The sequence below is a fragment of the Lampetra planeri genome, chromosome 10, assembly GCF_965212315.1.
Source record: "Lampetra planeri chromosome 10, kcLamPlan1.2.h2, whole genome shotgun sequence".
NCBI lineage: Eukaryota > Metazoa > Chordata > Hyperoartia > Petromyzontiformes > Petromyzontidae > Lampetra > Lampetra planeri.
Genome location: NC_136116.1, coordinates 2960449 through 2977908, shown reverse-complemented (window position 1 = coordinate 2977908; position 17460 = coordinate 2960449). Strand labels below are relative to the sequence as shown.

Genomic DNA, 17460 nt, shown 5'->3' with positions numbered 1-17460 from the left:
TTTTCGTGATGTTTTTATCTATTAATGAATCTGCGCAGCACAAGCCAATGAATGCATCCCTTCACTTGTTTGTTCTCTGTGCGTGTCACAATGGTGCCCGCACCTACCCTGAGTACACAGCGCATGCTTCGGCTCTGGAAGTCGTTGCTGGGCAGCAGCAAGAAGAGCAACACGTCACTGAGGTCCCGCAAGAACTCTAGGGGCAAGAACAATGAAAACCGCATTCAACGGCCCGTCCATCCCGACAGGATCAACGGACCAATGCCGTCGACGCCACCACACACCACCGCATCACTTCCTTCCGCCACATCCCACGTCGCCGAATCGGCATACGATAATCCAACATCTACTTTTTCAGTACCATTGGGGCATTCCGTTTTTTATGCAATGATGCATCCTTTCAATGACCTTTCTCACAGTCCCATTGCCCCCAAGTAGCTTAGGGTCTTCTCATTGTTATGCAACGAATAGGCGTCCTTCAAGGACCGTTCTTACAGGTGCATCACTATCATTTGGTTTTAGGTCCTCTGCCTAGTTGCCGATCTCTTGGTAACCTGCCCTCCTCTTCCGATTCCATTTACGACAATGTACTGCTACATTTTCTTACAATGTTGTAAGTTGCTTATCTTATCCTTCCACAAAAGTGATAGCACCATCTGCATGTTTTCAAAGGCCAGAAGTGTTTTTCGAGTTGCCTTGTCAAAGGCCTGTTCTCTGACGCTGTAGTCTCCGAACACAAACCCCCATGATTGTCATTAGAAATGGACAAAATCAAGACTGGGACCCATTTGGAAGTGGTTGCTAAAGCAGCTCAGGTCTAGGGTGGTAAAACCAACTTTTGTAGTCGTACAACGACTAGCCAGTGACACCAACAACACTCGTCTTACAAAACCCTTCAGCCGCAAGCATGGCCTTCTGGGGAGCGCACAATCTCAGCAGCATTGCCTCAGGACAAGCAAACTCTGGACTGGTTTCAACTTAAAGTGGCATCATCAGCACAGTCAGACACACTTGAATGAATGCTGGTGAACTGCTGACCGTAAAGGAAAGGACCCCTCTTAAACAGCTCATTCCCAATTGCTTCGAGGTGTGGTCGGCACCGGCGATTCGACAATGCCTTTTCAAGCTCCCAAGCAAGATGCTGTGTGTTCCCAGTATCCATGTATTTACTCAGCCACCACTGCCCTTTCTATAGGACAGCACCTGTCAGGTGTGAATGCCAGACTACAATGAGGCCTAGCGAACAGAAGAGAATCACGGGCGCCAGAGAACCACACAAGGGCAGGGACACAATTGACACATGCATTCTGTCCAGCAAAACCCAAAAATTTCATTAAAAATGTTAAGATTTTAAAACAAATGCAGGTTGCTATAGTACAGAAAATATCATGTTTTTCTCTCTCTTCCAAAAATGGATTTAAGTTTTTTAAATTGCAGAAAATAATAATGTACATTTTAAACCCTGCAGTCATAACATTCTGCCAACATCAAAAACTCTCTTCGCAATAAATTATAATACGCCGCTATCATCGACAGCATGCGCTCTTCCTGTCAAAAGGCCCAAGAGCGACGGAAAAATTACAACAAACGTGAACAGCTGATGCAGCGGCGTAGCTATCGAGTGTGTGCAGGGAGGTGCAACTGCTCCGAGGCCCGTGACGCGGAGGGGGCCAGGATGCAGGCGAATGAGAGGTGGGGACATCAGACAGGGCGGGTGGCCTCGGCGCATTGCTCGCACGAGGTTCCCACGCCATCATCGCGACGCCCACTGAAGCGGCGGTACCTCTCTCTTCTTGCTCCGACGTGCAAACCAAGTCCCGGCAAATTTCCTTTTCCATCTCCACCTCGGCGTTGAAGAACGCCTCCACGATCTCATCCGCGTCTGCCGGGCATCGAAGAACAGAGGGAGGGCTCGTGTGTACGAGGGTACTGTGCGACATCTTTTGACCCTCCAGGATTTGAACCCAGGGTTCGGACAGTGTATATTATTTGAACCCCCAGAGAACAACCTCTATCATAACAATACGACTCCTTCCCAGAATACTCGACAGGGTTACCATTAGGGTGTGTGCCGAAGGTTTGTTACGACCATTTTCAAATTTTATTTTGTCTATATTATTAGGGTACAGGATTAACAGGTTCACGCACAACGTAATTACAGCTCTGAGAAAAGAAGAATGACCCAAACCCACTGGGGTGGGAGGGAAAGTGTTTCGAATCATCGAACAAAGACGGTCACTGCATCGCGCGCTTTCATATGCGCTTCTGCGGCCGTCTGGAATGCTCTTCATTCCGATATTAGGAAGCCACTGGAGCTATGCACTTCTAAACCTACATTAAAAATTCATGTATTTCGAACTGCTTTTTGTAATTAGTTTGTGTACGTACGTACATGCATACAAATTATACCTAATATTCAGTTGTTTAGGGTTCGTAATTCAATAGCGCTCAAGCGAGCCGCGCCTTGGTCTGGCGAGAGCGGCCCTCACCGTCGCTTTGCTGAGCCTCGGCCACATCGTGCTCGTTGACCTTGCGCAGGGCCTTGCGGTACGCCCGCAGGTGCGATGCAAAGTCGTCCACAAGCCGCGTCGTCAGGTACGGCTGCCACTCCACATCCTTACACCTGCGGTGACGCACGCACACGAGTATTTCAAAAGCCCTTGACTCCATCATAGAAATTAAATCACATAAACCTTTCAAGCAGGAAAGGTTTAAACGTTTTATGAGATATATAATTTCCAAGCAAAAACATACCATTCACCCAACCTCCCGCCTCAAAAAGACCATAAAATGAAATACAATTTTAATTTACATCACATCGATATACGGCTTCGACTCAAGACGCTGTAAAGCAAAGTGGGCATATTTATTATAGATAGATAGAGGCAGTCAATCATAGGCAGAGCGAAAGAATAAAGGTGTTTAACTCTGAACTTGAACAAGGACAGGGAGTTGGCAGCTCAGATGTCTGGCGTAAGTGAATTCCAGACAATGGGAGAAGCAGACGTGAATGGGCGACCACACTTTTTGTGTTTAGTTTGTTGTCCTTCCCCCACACCTCCAATTATCACGGTTGGCTACATACGGTGCGAAAGAAGTTCAACATACATACATACTCCCACTGACCGATATTGACCAGAGGCTTCAACAGAAAGCCTTGGTTGGTGGGGCATGTATGTTGAACTTCATTTGCACCGTATGTAACCAACAGCGCTAATTGGAGGTACGAACTGAGGCAGCGTGAAGTAGTGTGAGATAAGAGGAGAGAGGGGATAGGTAGGCAGCTCTGGGCCCACAGAGGACCTTGAAGGCGGTGAATGCAATCTTGAAATCGATCCGAGATTGTCCTGGGAGCCAGTGGAGCGATCGGCATAGCGCAAGACTCAAGCCCGAGCCATTTAGCATGGTGCAAACGCTGGGCAATCGGAGGCCACCCGCACCCACCTATTAAAGAGGGTGGTGAGGGCCATCTGCATGATTTGCCGAACCTCCAGCAGGAACCCTTCATCGTCGCTCAAGTCGTAGTACCAGCAGTGCACGTAGTCGCGCAGCACGTACTGCAGAACCTGGATCGAAAAACACGCCGCACACAACGCACCGCACACGCTTGTCGCGCGGCACAGCAAAAAAACGACGCCTGCCAAGTGGCAGTAAAACTTTGAGCGCGGCCGGCTTTGAAGCAGTCGTAAAAAATTACTTAGCCGGTGCACCTCGATTAAAGCCCCTTGCGTTTAAACATGCCATCGCTGAGCAACTTTCAAAGGATGCAACGCCACGAGAGCGCACAGGATCCAAGCGAAGGGATATTCCTGTGCCACAGCAGAGCTAAAAGAATCGAGATCACACCAAGGGCGCACGCATTCAATAATTTAGGCACAATTATTTAATGTCATTTCAAAACGAGCATTAAGCCATAGCGCAGCTGGAGCACGGGTTGGCAGCTAACGGCACAAACGACGTAAAAAGTATTATCAGCAAGGACATGTAGTAACGGGCAAGGTTGAGTGCAGGTGTTTTATAGGTAACTCATTGGTAGCACTAATCTGCCGACACACCAATGACTTGCATTAGCCCCATTCACAGCCGTTTGCCAATCTTATTATTTAAACGCAGCTCGCGTGCGCCGACGGCATAAATCAGCACCGAGAAGTGAGCCTCGAGCATGAAATCACGGCAGCTTTCCACGTTTTCTTCGTCAACTCTGGCTAAATAGTTCACGGAATTATTACCAAAAGTTGTCCATGTAATTCACAACAAATAACTTGACACCACATGACTCCGAGTCACGCTTCCACGACTCTGCCCTGGTTCCCATCCAAAATCAGGCCGTGAAGCAACGCTGCAAACGTGACTTCGCTAAGCCACTTAACAGTGGCTACTACAACTCCTCCCCCCCCCCATGTATGTGTGTTTGTTCAATTTCTTTTGCACCGTACGTAGCCAACCGTGCTAATCGGAGGAGCGGGGGAAGGACAACAAACAAAACACAAAAAGCAGTTATAAACAAATTCGTTTTCAATATAGGCTTAAAAGTGCATATCTCCGGTGGCTTCCTAAAATCGGAAGGAAGAGCGTTCCAGACGGCCGCAGAAGCGCATCTGAAAGTGTGCGCGATGCAGCGACCAGCATGGGACACATGCCCTGTGTGTAAGACACGTGACGTGCGGTTCACCCCAGCGCGGCTCCCCCGCTCCCCCCCTAGCGTGTGAATCGCGAGCACGCCCTCCCAAGTGTGCCGTGGGCGCCTTGCAGTGTCCCTCCCGCACAGCGACAACGCACTTCCCGCCGCTGTGCCAACACACGCTATTTTGCAGGAGGCCCCCATCCAGCAGCAGATTGACAACGGGTTGTACATTTGTTTGCTTCAGTTTTAAATTACCACGATTCAGTTAGAACTTATAAACGTTGCTTCAGACAAAAAACTAGGCCCATTGCTGATTTGTACATTCTTACGCAATCGTGCGAATTGCCCGATGATGTGTGTGCACAAATTGGTGGCCATGTTAAGTTGGAAATTTGCACATGGCAGCCAACAACGAGGAGGACGATGCCTCGCGCACAATGCACTCTGTGCGCGTAAAGATTTCAACCATTTAGAGCGTGGACCCGCAGACTTAACATGCTTCAGTCAGCAGTCACACTCAAAACGAAATTTACTGTACACAGGCAAGGCCAATTCGTGTCAGAATGAGGCATTTGCGATCACGTTATAGCCGTGACTTATAATGTTATCTGCATCAGTGTTCAGCCTTCAAGCTATTTGTGACCAAGCCCCAATTATCATCACTGCAAGCGAGTAAAATCTTGAAACAAGAGTGTGCCAAGGCAACGCAGAAGACTTTTTTTTATTCGAAAGACCTCTTTCTCCCCCAAGCTTTGGCTTATATAAGAAGCTCTCTGGAACAATACAATACGATATGGATTTATACAGCGGATTCTAAATGCAACCACATCCTAAGATGCTGGAGACGAACAGTAGGCACAGCCAGAGGGAATAAAGAAAAAGGAAGGTCTTGAGTCTGGAATTCACCAGGGGTAGGAAGTCAACAGCACGGATAGCTGGGGAGAGGAGTTACAGATTAAGCAGGAACTTGCATCATGTTTGGCGTGTTGTTCCTTCATTTCAGGTCACGATACACTGGTGTTATTTTGGGGCAAATGTCGCTAGCAACAGTTGCCAGAACACAATAGGGACACGGTACTTGTGCTTACTTTTGCACAATCACTGGAAGCAAAATACTATAAACATGAGCCACTTCAACGACCAATGTGGACATTTTACAGGTCTCATCCAGCTATAATAGGGATGAAAACCACGTTGTAGCCAAACCACGTTGTAGCCAAACCACGTGGTAGTCAAACCTTGCCCTCGCAGTGGTTGCTTGGCCTTCTTTATGTGCAAGGCTCGGCACAGTAAAAAGGCCCACATTGGCTCTGTACTTTGAATATGACTAAACCTGCACAGTAATCACTTACTACTATTTATATTTTACTAGGTAAGGCCCACTGAGCTATATATCTCTTTTTCAGAATCGACCTGGCCACAAATGATAGCTCAACCAATGTATAGCAGCCAAATACTCTAAACGTGTTTCTCAATGTGGAGGGGAAAACTGTAGGACCCGGAGAAAAATCCACGCGACCATGGGGAGAACATCAAACTCCTAATATATAGGTGTTAGAGATGGAATCAAACCCAAGACCTCCTGCATACCAGGCGAGGCAATTAACATCTCACCACCCTGGCGCCCAGAATAGACTACCCTCACACAAGGATGAAAAAAATCCCGCTTCAAGTGAAGCCATCACGGGGTAAAGCGATACTCCCCTTCCACCACGGTGTTCCTAAATAAATAAGTAGGCAATTAAGTAAGTAAATAAATGAAAGGTCTGCAGCAGTATGTTGTACATGGTGGAAATGTGGTGCTGTGTTGTTCCACAACACTATTTACTTCTTCACGTTCTGGTCCCTTTGGTAAGGGGGCAGGGTGGGTCTTAGTTTGGCTTAGTGAGTGGTAAGATTTTCCTCAAAGCGTTTAAGAACCCGTTTTTTCTTCCCAATGTCATTTTAAAAACAATTACGCACACGATTCACAGGCAGCAGCACTAATAATGGGATAACAAGCCACGGTATGCAAATGTAAACACTGCCGCTCCTCTAGTCATTTTGCATCGTATTACAGCGTGCAGGTTTCTCTTGGCTTCCAATAACACGTTACAAGGTCCTACGCAAAGGGCCAAGCTATTACCAGCTACAAAAACCCGAACAATGGGTTTGTGGATTTGTAAGGGAGCCAAGCTCCGTAATTAATAAGAACATCAAGAGAAAGCTAGGGTATTCATCTAAAATTCAGTGTAAGCCCGGAATATTTTACAAAAGGCGCAGGCGGGTGTGAAAGGTGAGATGAAACGGAGCGGTTGGTGGCCACTCCGGCAAATCCGCGACGCGCTCGTGACGCTTGCCCATTATTGGTCACGTCGCTCACCTCGCAGCGTGGCAGCAGCGTTGGGCTACGCACTGCGTGCGACGCTCAAATAATTACATCTGTCTTCAAATTAAAGAATGCAGATAACCCCTGTCAAATAACTAAAGATTGATTTCCCAAAAGGGACAGCAAATATATATATTAAACTACGTTTCCAACAACGGGGCTTCTTTTCATCGCTTGATATGAATTTGGCAGCCTTAGTTTACGATATTCAGACAATGTCCCTCCACAGTAGCACCAGTGAAATTAGAACATTTAATCAAGGGTTGTTAGGCATACACTATAGTTTAACGAGTACATAATTGCACTGTGTGATATATTTCGGCAGTAAATGCATTTGGCCATTGAAAATAAAATGAAAAGGACTTCCTCGGATAACGTCGCTCGCTTTGTGCCAGAATCAAGGAAAAGCCACAGACGTGAGCGGAGCATCAAAAAAACCTTTTACAATTTCAGATGGACCAAGACAATCGACAATATGTTTGCATTGCTACATTTAATGTACCAATATGTTAATACAAAACAGTGTGTGGTGTCAGTGGTGTGTCCTAGAATATTCAGTCAGTGGCTGGAGACTACCGTGTGACTTCAAATGTTCTTGGTGTCTGTGCAAAAAAAATAGTCCCTTGCCTAACTAGCGAATTAAAAATAAGTTTTAACGCTAGTCTCCCACGGTTCGCACAGTAAGTTAAGACGAAGTAATTATATTGGCAAAGGTCAAAATATCTGCCCGCATTGCCCAATGGATTGTTTGTGCAAATCTCCCGCCGTTAATAATGCAGTACGCGGGACGAGAGTCACAATGAAAATGTCACAAGCACAAATTGTGCATTTTTTCCACATTGGAGACAGCACAGGTGCATTCCATTGTCTAGCAAGGCGACACGACCACACCTCCACCTCTCTCGACCCACACAAAGCCCTTGCGGCCATCACGTGCCCCCATCGAGCTGGATTTCCCACTTGCCTGCGCTATTATTGTGTATGCCGTGAAAAGGCATTCCACATTTCAACACACGCAAGCGAGCGCACACATGCACACACACATGTACGCACACGCGCACATCGCGAGCAAGCCACAGCAGGAACAGGCAAGCAGTCGGGTGACACTCGCACAATAACTTTGTAATCGTTATTTTTTTATCTTTATAGCCTACACAGTATTCTCAATTACCACCTATAAAACATTTACAATTATACATTAACAGATTATCATGTCAAATACAAAGCTTTGTGTTTTCTTTAAGTGGCACGTGCTTGAGATGCATAGCCGAGTGATCAGAGACTGCGTTGTCATCATCATCATAGTCTTCATAATGTGTAATTCACAACAAAGGAGTCATTAATGCACAATATCCAGAAACAAGTTTTCACTTGTATGGGTTATAAACGGGTGATAGATATTTACGAGAGAAAAAAAAATGTATTAAATATTAAACCAGCTGCCGCAGTACCTATACACCCACTTATAATAAATAATGTAAGAATTTATACGGTCGTACGGCAGTACTGTCCTGCTCCCAGTTCATACACAGATGGCTATACCAAGAGACACAATATATATTAATCAAGTATATGAATGTGACCATGCATGATTAGTCAGTGAATGAATGAAGCATTTTACTGTTTAGTTCATTAATCACCGATACAGTGATATACACATTTAGATTGAACCAAGTAAGCACAAGGCACGCAAAGATGCATCATCGTCTTTGAGTAAAAATTATTATTCTTCTGGCAATGCACCTATCGAGTAAAGCGCTTGAGAACCGATTAGATTTCATTCGCACGTGTTGAATGTAATTGCTTCACACGCTGGAGGCGCCGCTAGACGAGGCAAAATCACAAAACAAATCGATCACAATCGTGTCAATTCAAACAAATTTAAAGCGGCTGGAATCTCTACATGCCTAGTAAGCACTCAACCAGCCGTGCGCGGACTGATCTCGGCCGACGATGAAGCAAATCGCCGAGGCGCATGCATCTCGCTTGCTGACGGAGACACGGGCGGGGCGGGGGGGAGGAGACGCACCTGCTGCAGGGGCTCGTCGATGATGCTGGCGCCCGTGAGTCGGCGGTCGCCCTTGCCGGGTTTATTCTCTTGCCTTATCTCGGCCGCCACCTACGCGGCCACGGAGACACACACCCCGCGTCAACCACCGCCAGGCACAAACGCACGCAAGGCCAACAACCGCAAAGCTTGCCGCGATACGGTGATACGATGGCGCAGCAGACGATAACACAAGGTCCACGGTATTCTTACTGCAGGTTATTTTGGCTAAATATCGCTAAATAGCGCTTAACGTTGCTCAAACATTCATTCAATAGCAAAAGCACAATAATTTAAGTTCTAAATAAAAAGGTATTAGCTCTTAATTTGGTGCTTTGCATAATGTTTTCTACAGAAATTGATAGCATGGCGGTTATATGACCTCAATTTTCGTGCACCATATAATTAATTCATTATTGCATAACTCGCAACAAGTGCATTATAAACATTATAGATTGTAAAGTGTAACGAATCAAAGACTTATAGCAGGCTTCTGTGAAGTGACCTGCAGTTAAAGACATCTTAAGTGATCTTTATTCATATTGGAAGTACAACAAAGCACAGCTATACACGCTGCAATGATGTTGCGCAATACAAGCGCCGAGCGGCGGGAATCCGACATCGCGATAAACCTGCACATCATGAACATTAATGTGGCATCGTATTAGATGGTGAAAAATTCTATCGTTGACATCGCAAGCATGACGCATAGGCATAGCACGGCAAAATTCCTTCACTCACCGCCTTGATGGCTGGCAATACGGAGGGCAGGACCGTCTGCTCGTAGCTTTCAAGTAATTTCTCCGAATTCAGCTTCCCGTAGATAAAAATGACGCCGAGACTCCTGTTGGGGTGATGACAAGTTTGTCACGTGACGCTGTTATTTCGTTTAAATGTTTTCTGGACAACAAAGCAACAGAGTCCTAATGGCAATCGGGGATTCTTGTCTGAATATTTCCCGGCTCGTTGGCAGAATAAAGTAGGCACGTGACAAGCAGTTGCCCCAGCCATAATGAGAGGTAGACTGGATGTGGTATGCCGAGTGGAGATTTTAAGGGATGCTGACCTGGATAGACCCAGCTGGGGGAAAAAATGTTTACTTTATTTATTAATATAGTTTCTCTGGATAATCTCTTGACATTGGAGCATGTCATTTGCAAGGGTGTCCAGGGTATTTATTTTAAAGCCATAATGCTTATAATAAATGGACTTTCATGCTTACAATTTTTTTTTTATAAAAACAGCACCTTTAAAGATGCTGTAAAATAACTGTGCAAGTTACTAAGTCAACTATGAGCAGGAAGACAAAAACAGATCACTCCATAACAACAATAAAAAAACGACAAATCTCTATTTGTATTCCAAACTTGTACGGTGTCTGGTATGGCGTGCGGGCAGCCAGCAGCATATATGAACACAGTGCATGAAGGTGCTTCGACAGAACAACACTGCATGTGTAAACAGTGCCTTCAACGCCAACTACAAGGAGCAGCAATATAAAAAAAAACGCTTAACGCTGACTGCATTGAAATTCCTCCCTCCTCTGGCCCTTAGTGGCCCATGTGACTCCCAATTCAAACGCTGACTCCGCCAGCCCTGAAACGATTGCAAATTGTCAAGGCGCTCCTTTGGTGTGAACTCACAAATAAAAGAGGGCATGCAATTGCGCACGGACAGAATTTTGTCAATCCCCTGCTGGGTGAGGGCCTCCCCATGCCGTGCGGGTCGTGGGGAAGGGGGTGTTTGACCATACTTCACCAAGCTGATCAGTGTGGATAGGTGGCCAGGTGGTAGCACATATGAAGGAGAATAGAAGTACAGTACAACACTGGATTTTGCTGCTCGGCTCTCTGCTGTCAACCACGCAGGCCCACGTTCTAATGCCGACAGAACACCTATCATGCGTGCATAGTTGTTGCCCATATAAATACGACCCAGGTTTACTCCTGCTTAGCTTCCGAGAACTGACATAAAATAACAGCTTTGTTAAATATAATGAAAATACATTATACTGTCACATTTCAGCAAATTGGCCTTCAGAATATAAAAAAATATTAGCCACGTTTGACAAACTGCTGAATGAGACAAACAATTTACAATAACACTTATTTCCCACACCTCCAATTAGCACGGATGGCGAGGTACAGTGTGAAAGAAGTTCAGCATACATATATTCATTGAACTAATTTGAGACGATTCCACCATTAACTTTTCATGATGTCTTGTTAACCTGACAACACGCACTCCTCAGACTCACCAAGCAAGACCACTTAAAGCTGACCATAAACGCTGTAAAATAAGAATTCGACTCTTTGACCTTTGCACTTGCACCCCATGGGTTTAACCACAACGCCTTGTGACAGCCACTGTAACCAAAGGTGGGCTTTCAAAAATATAACAAAGCCCCTCGGGTGAGGTTCAGCCTCTGGTATTATCAAGCAGTCGGCGCGGCTCACAAGTGATGTGTGGTCCCAGGCGTGTGCTGCTGTCCCCGTAATAGAAGCACTACCGCTGCACAACAGAGGCCCCGCGCCATAAATAAGTCGGCCAGCGGCTGCACGCACGGACAAGAGGTGGTGACCAACTTCTCTCTCTGCCTTCTCAGCTGAAAGCTCCCACCACATCCGCAGCAGTGGGAAAAACAACAAAGATAAATGAGCCGTACCCTTGAAGCTGTTCGCAGAACTATTAAGGTTGTACGGCGCACAAGATGAGTGGTGGTGTGACCGGCACCAAGCCAGCTGATTTTGTCTCACCCACCCACCGCCCCCCGTAGTGCTAATATTTACATACCGCACCAGGCACTCTTTAAGTCTAAGTCGGCCTAGGGGAGGCCTAGGACTGGTTTAAATATTTGCCACCGACGTTAGCCGTGGCCAAGCAATCGAACTTGGCTCGCTGGGTTTCATCGCGCGGTGTACTAACCACCGTGCCACGACTCCACTAAACAACACACACACACACTAGCCAAACACACTGCACATTAATAGCAACATGTAAACAGTAACCACGGTCACATGACACTTTCACAAACAGTACATGAATTGCAACTTCTTAAAAATTACGTCAAAATTATTTACGTGGTAAGCGCTGCATTGTTGGGTTTTCAGAAGCGGTTTTCTATTTTGTTAAAAAGAATAAAACTTAAATAAAGTGGGATCTTTTGGTTGTTGTGTTTTCAGGGAAGGCCTCAGGTGTCCCGCTGAGTCGTCCCCATGCGCATGTGAGAGTGCACACGCGGGGCTGAGCTGAGCGAGACCAAGCACCGAATGCCACGCCGCCGCCCGTCTCCACGCACTGCCGCCAGCTGTGCCTCCTTGACGTGGCGCGAGTGTTATCCCGTCACTTGTAGAAGCTCACTCGATGTGCATAAGGTGAACAGCTACCCCTCGTGACACTGCCCCATGCCCCCTACTCCCCCACCGACTGTGTGAGCCGGCGTGCTGGAGGCTGCTTCGGGGCTACCTTGTCAGCACAGGGCAGTGCAGCAAAAGCCATTATTGTACCGTACTTCTATGCTTCCACGTTTACGCTCACTGCCTTCACTAACCTGCACTGACCATCATGGTGAAGTATGATCATAACCCTCCCCCCCCCCCCCACAACCAGCATGGTGTGAAGATGCCCTCATCCACCAGGGGATTGACAAAAAGGCTATGAATGTCCATGCAACACTTATTAACGATGCACGAATTAAATATACCATACTCCGTCTTATCCACGCTCGATAACAGCATAGTTACTGTGGCTACCAATGACAAGGAGGATAAACACTCGGTCCAGTCGGAACAGGCGGTGCTAAGCCATGCGGGGCGTAGTCATTTACATAATGACGCACCTTTGCTTGGGAGTTGGGACATAATCAAACAGCAAAGAAAAATAAGTATTGACAGCATCACTCAGCCGTGAGCAATAACCACAAAGTTGTGTGCCAAACTGTAATACAACATTGTTTAATAACTTCACGTGTGTCACATGTCAGTGGAAAATTACATTAGGGCAGTCACCCGGTGCTCCCATTGAAATTGGATTTATTAGATCTTTACAAAGTGCCGGCACTCAACGTACATTATCCTTTTCGATGCAAGCATGGCCACAATGCTGCAGGCTGAAAAAAGCTAATTTATATTTGCCTAGACCAGTTTCCCATCCCACTCCAGTCCTTGTATCCCCAGTCCACCTTTTGTGATTGCCAATCTTATCTGTTCATATGCAAATTAGTCAACTGCACACCGCATGCACTTGAAGATTGGTAATTACGGAAAGCAGTACATTGATGGGTTGCCAGCAAGAGTGTCGAGAAACTTATCTGTTCATATGCAAATTAGTCAACTGCACACCGCATGCACTTGAAGATTGGTAATTACGGAAAGCAGTACATTGATGGGTTGCCAGCAAGAGTGTCGAGAAACACTGATCTGCATGTATAAGATGCTTACTGGTAGTTTGCATTGTCACTTGAGAAAGAACACAAATTGATTACATTCACTGCCAAAATGAGATGATAATGCACACAACCTGAGGCATCAAGAATACATCCAAGCAGTGCTGCCATCTACTGCGTGGACCAAAGTTCACTTGAAGGGTTCTCAGAGGCAGCTCTGTGGTATTTGCTTCCATTGGGCCATTCTCGAACATGAAAGGTTTTGCTAAACTCAGATAACTCTGCATTGATATTTATCTCATGAGAGCACAACTGGGATGAAATTGGGAAGCCATTGCAAAACATTCATACAATTAAAAGAAGGAATACATCCAACCACTTACCCTGCCAAAAAGAACACCATGTAGAGGATGAAGTAAAATCCAGCAGATGGTCCGAACGTGGCGACAAAAAGCGCCAGCGTGAGGCTTCCCCATGCCGCTGAGGAGACACTGAGCTGGCAGATAAAATGAAAAACACGAGCGTGAGCAGGCACCCACGAGGAGTCAACAAGAGCCTCGGGGGCACGCAGTGTCAAGCGGCGCTAAGCATAGAGCGCGATAAGGCTTCCACGCCGCGTCCTCGCCGCAGACATTCGTGGCGTGTCCCACACCGCGTCCACAGCCAAAACACATCTACTCGGCTTTCCCGCAATACATCCACGCCACAGACATCCCCGCCGCAGCCACACCGCATCTCCCAACGTTTCGCAATGCACATTATGCCCACACCCACAGAGCATCCACGAGCATTGTTTTCCATTTTTTAAAGATTACATTGATGTACTTTCAAGTCATTTTTAGACACGATGGATGTTTATAGATATTAATCGAGGAATGGAACAAATTGTAACGTGTTGTGTGAATGATGAGAGCAGCTGCCGCGGAAATGTCCGTGCACCTTGCTATGAACCCAGAGTTTGATTCATCAGTGGAGAGTAATATGTGCGCTGTCCTCACCAACGAGCGCGGTGAAGAACGATCAAACTCCCAAGATAACCAATCGGTCTGGGGAGGCCCTCATCGTCTAGTGGTGAATTAATGCTGGGCTGCATATGACGAACAAATTATTACTGCTAATTAAATCATGTTAAATACTCAGACTGTAGCACATCGGCCTCCTATTCCTTCTTGTCCCCTCCTCTACCACACAAACACCGACTGTGGCTCTGCTGGATCATTGATATTGGGTCAATGCGACTCCAGCCTTCTTCACTTAGCATGCATCGCTGTTGCCAATCGGGCCATTTTCGTTTTGGTTAAGGAAATAGAATTAAGGTTACTGTCACATTTAGTATGAACAGAATGATAAATAATATCAATCATCAACAATATCAGACATGGTCAAACCACTGCTGGATGAAGGCCTTCAAAGCTCGGCAATTTGTAAGGGTTTTTTTCAGCATTAGAGAATCGTAAATATTCCAGCTCACAGATATTCTTAAAGTCAACGTAAATTTGTATTCCTGAAAGAAAAAAGCAATACCATAAATATGGTTTATGGGCAGTTCTGTAATACGGTATGAGGTGGAACCCACATTTTGTACGTTACTTACGCTACATAGCGTTCCTATGTTCGTTTATGTGAGCCAAATTAAAATATTCTGAAAAGCTCTGGAGCATTCGCAACAGCTCGCTGGCTTCCAGCTGATTTAGGTAAAGTGCTTGTTCATGCAAAATAAACATTCCCATGACAGGAATAAAAAAAACAATGTTTGACAACAGTTCAATCACACTTAAAATGCACCTCCACATCACACCACAATCACGCCAATGCACACGACATCACGTCGCCATGCATTCACGTCCACTCTTGACATCGGTAATCACACTAATCGCTAACAGCGCACTCAAACACTGCATTAAGAGTCTTTACGGTACACACAAACGCAGTAGGTACTGTGAGAGGAAGTTCAAAGTTATTTTAGGAGACACTGAACATGTGTGGGTTGAGTGGTGGCGCAGTGCATAGCGCACTGCCCTGTGAACATTACCAATTGAGTTAAATGCTCAACACGTGTGGCGAATGATAACCCAAAAAGTCCTGGGGGGGCCTTCCCCCCACCGCCCCCCGCTCTCCCACCCCCTCCACCGATCCCTGGCCACTGACCATCAGCGCGGTGATGTATGGTCAAGCAACCCCCACGACCGATAACAACACGGGGGGGGTGGGGGGGTGGGAGCTTCATGCAGCAGTGGATTTACAATGTGGCAGTGCTCGTTGCTACGAAATTTCACCCCCCCACACTAAGGCTGATAAAAAAAAATGTACAGGTCCCAAACTTGGTGGGTCGTGATCACCGTGCCATAATACAACACGGTGTGCCGCCAGGACGTCCTTTCACTGCAATGTTTTTGTTCTTGCTAAAAGCCTCTCCGACTCTCCCTTTGCTCATGTTTAAACGTATCATTCGAGCGTGATGCGTATCGTTTGTCTAACGGGTCAGGCTGCTTGAGGTGATCCTCTGTGTGTGTGTAAAAAAAAATGTTACTTTCTAATTTTTTGTGCAAATACAGCCACACAGCAGTGCTGTAAAGCCGGTGTTATTTTCACGAAATCACCTTACATAACAAGATAATGCTAATACGATTGGCGTAAGTAGGTGCATATCAAATAATCCGGATGTCAAACGCTGTAGTGCTCAGTAATCTGAATGAGAAGGGTCACACTCTCACACGTGTTCCATATTATGCGCAAATAGCACGCCACAAAACACGGGATTTTTTGTACATATCTACAATTTTGGCATCGTATTACACAACATAATACTATATTGTTCTACAAAATTGTGCCAATCCACTGATGAATTAAGGCCTTCCTCCGCACGTCACAGCACGACTGGTTGAGACAGGGAGCATAGACGTGGGGGTGGAGTACAGTACAACAAAACATGTTACTACCACTGTGCATGGCGCTGAATACCAAATACTCTACAGATGCATGTCACAACGAAAACGATGTCATTAATAGGTGGAACAGGTGCGCGTCCATACATTCATAGATGCATGCGTCCCGACCACGTGCTCATCGCATACATCGATGCAATGTGTATGTATTACTCTACAAAGACAAGCCTCATAGGATGTTAGGGACAAGTGATGTTCGTATAGAGTACACACAAACAGGTGCAGGGCCGTACGTACACGATTACACAGGCCAAGACTGCAAAGTGAAGCATGCCCGACCATTTGAACAGAGCACAAGGCGAGACCCAGTGACTGTGGAACAGGGAGACGGGCGGACGGGGTAACAAGGGGACACACGGACGAGGGAGACGGGGGGGGAGAGATATACAGGGAGACGATGAGGCGTAGGGAGACAGGGGGAAAGGGTGAGAGGGTGACGGAGGTACAGAAGGTTCCGGCGTTTTCAGTGAGACTCGGGAGACCGGGCGATGGGACGCGGATACGTAGAGACGAGTGGAAGTCCGAGGAACTTGAGCAACGACAAAGACACCAGGGCACACGCACAGACAGAGAGACGTGGGACAAGCATCCTGGAGACCAGGGAACAGAGACACGGGGAAGGCCGGTGACCTGGGGGGTTCAAATAGACAGGGGAGAGGACGCCAGGTGACAGAGTAGGTCCCCCATCGGCAGCCCAACACTTCCGCACGCAGCCACGCACCACATCCACAGTACCTCGATCTATGACTGCCACCCACCACTGCCTTGCCCTCAATAACCTGTTCCTATTGCGATGGCCTCGCTGCCCTGTGCCCTTACCTGCCCTCAATACGGAGCCCCAGTACCCTACAAAACACGCTGCTGCCCTGCACCCTGCCATCAACACACGCCGCTGTCAACCCCTCAACACCACCACCCCCCTGCCAGAGAGCTCAGTGCAGGGCCTCCCGCGTACCCGACAGGACCAAATCCTAAAATGTTACACGCCAGATATATACCCTCGCCACTGCCCCCCCAACACCCAACCCAGCAAGTCAACCCCCACGGCCAAGGGCAGCAAGCACACCCACAAAGCACAGCAGCAGCAGCGGT

The 17460-nt window shown here is 46.8% G+C and overlaps 1 protein-coding gene across 1 annotated transcript in view; it reads right to left on the bottom strand.

Annotated features, from left to right (window-relative positions):
* SNX13 (sorting nexin 13) overlaps positions 1–17460 on the bottom strand; it is a 50981-nt gene that overhangs the window by 33256 nt on the left and 265 nt on the right. The window contains exons 2-8 of the mRNA XM_078597935.1: positions 13807–13919; positions 9781–9883; positions 9022–9111; positions 3445–3566; positions 2490–2623; positions 1784–1882; positions 108–196 (exon numbers count right to left, since the gene is read on the bottom strand). Of these exons, the coding sequence (XP_078454061.1) occupies positions 108–196; positions 1784–1882; positions 2490–2623; positions 3445–3566; positions 9022–9111; positions 9781–9883; positions 13807–13919 (750 nt within the window). The remainder of the gene's footprint in view (positions 1–107; positions 197–1783; positions 1883–2489; positions 2624–3444; positions 3567–9021; positions 9112–9780; positions 9884–13806; positions 13920–17460) is intronic.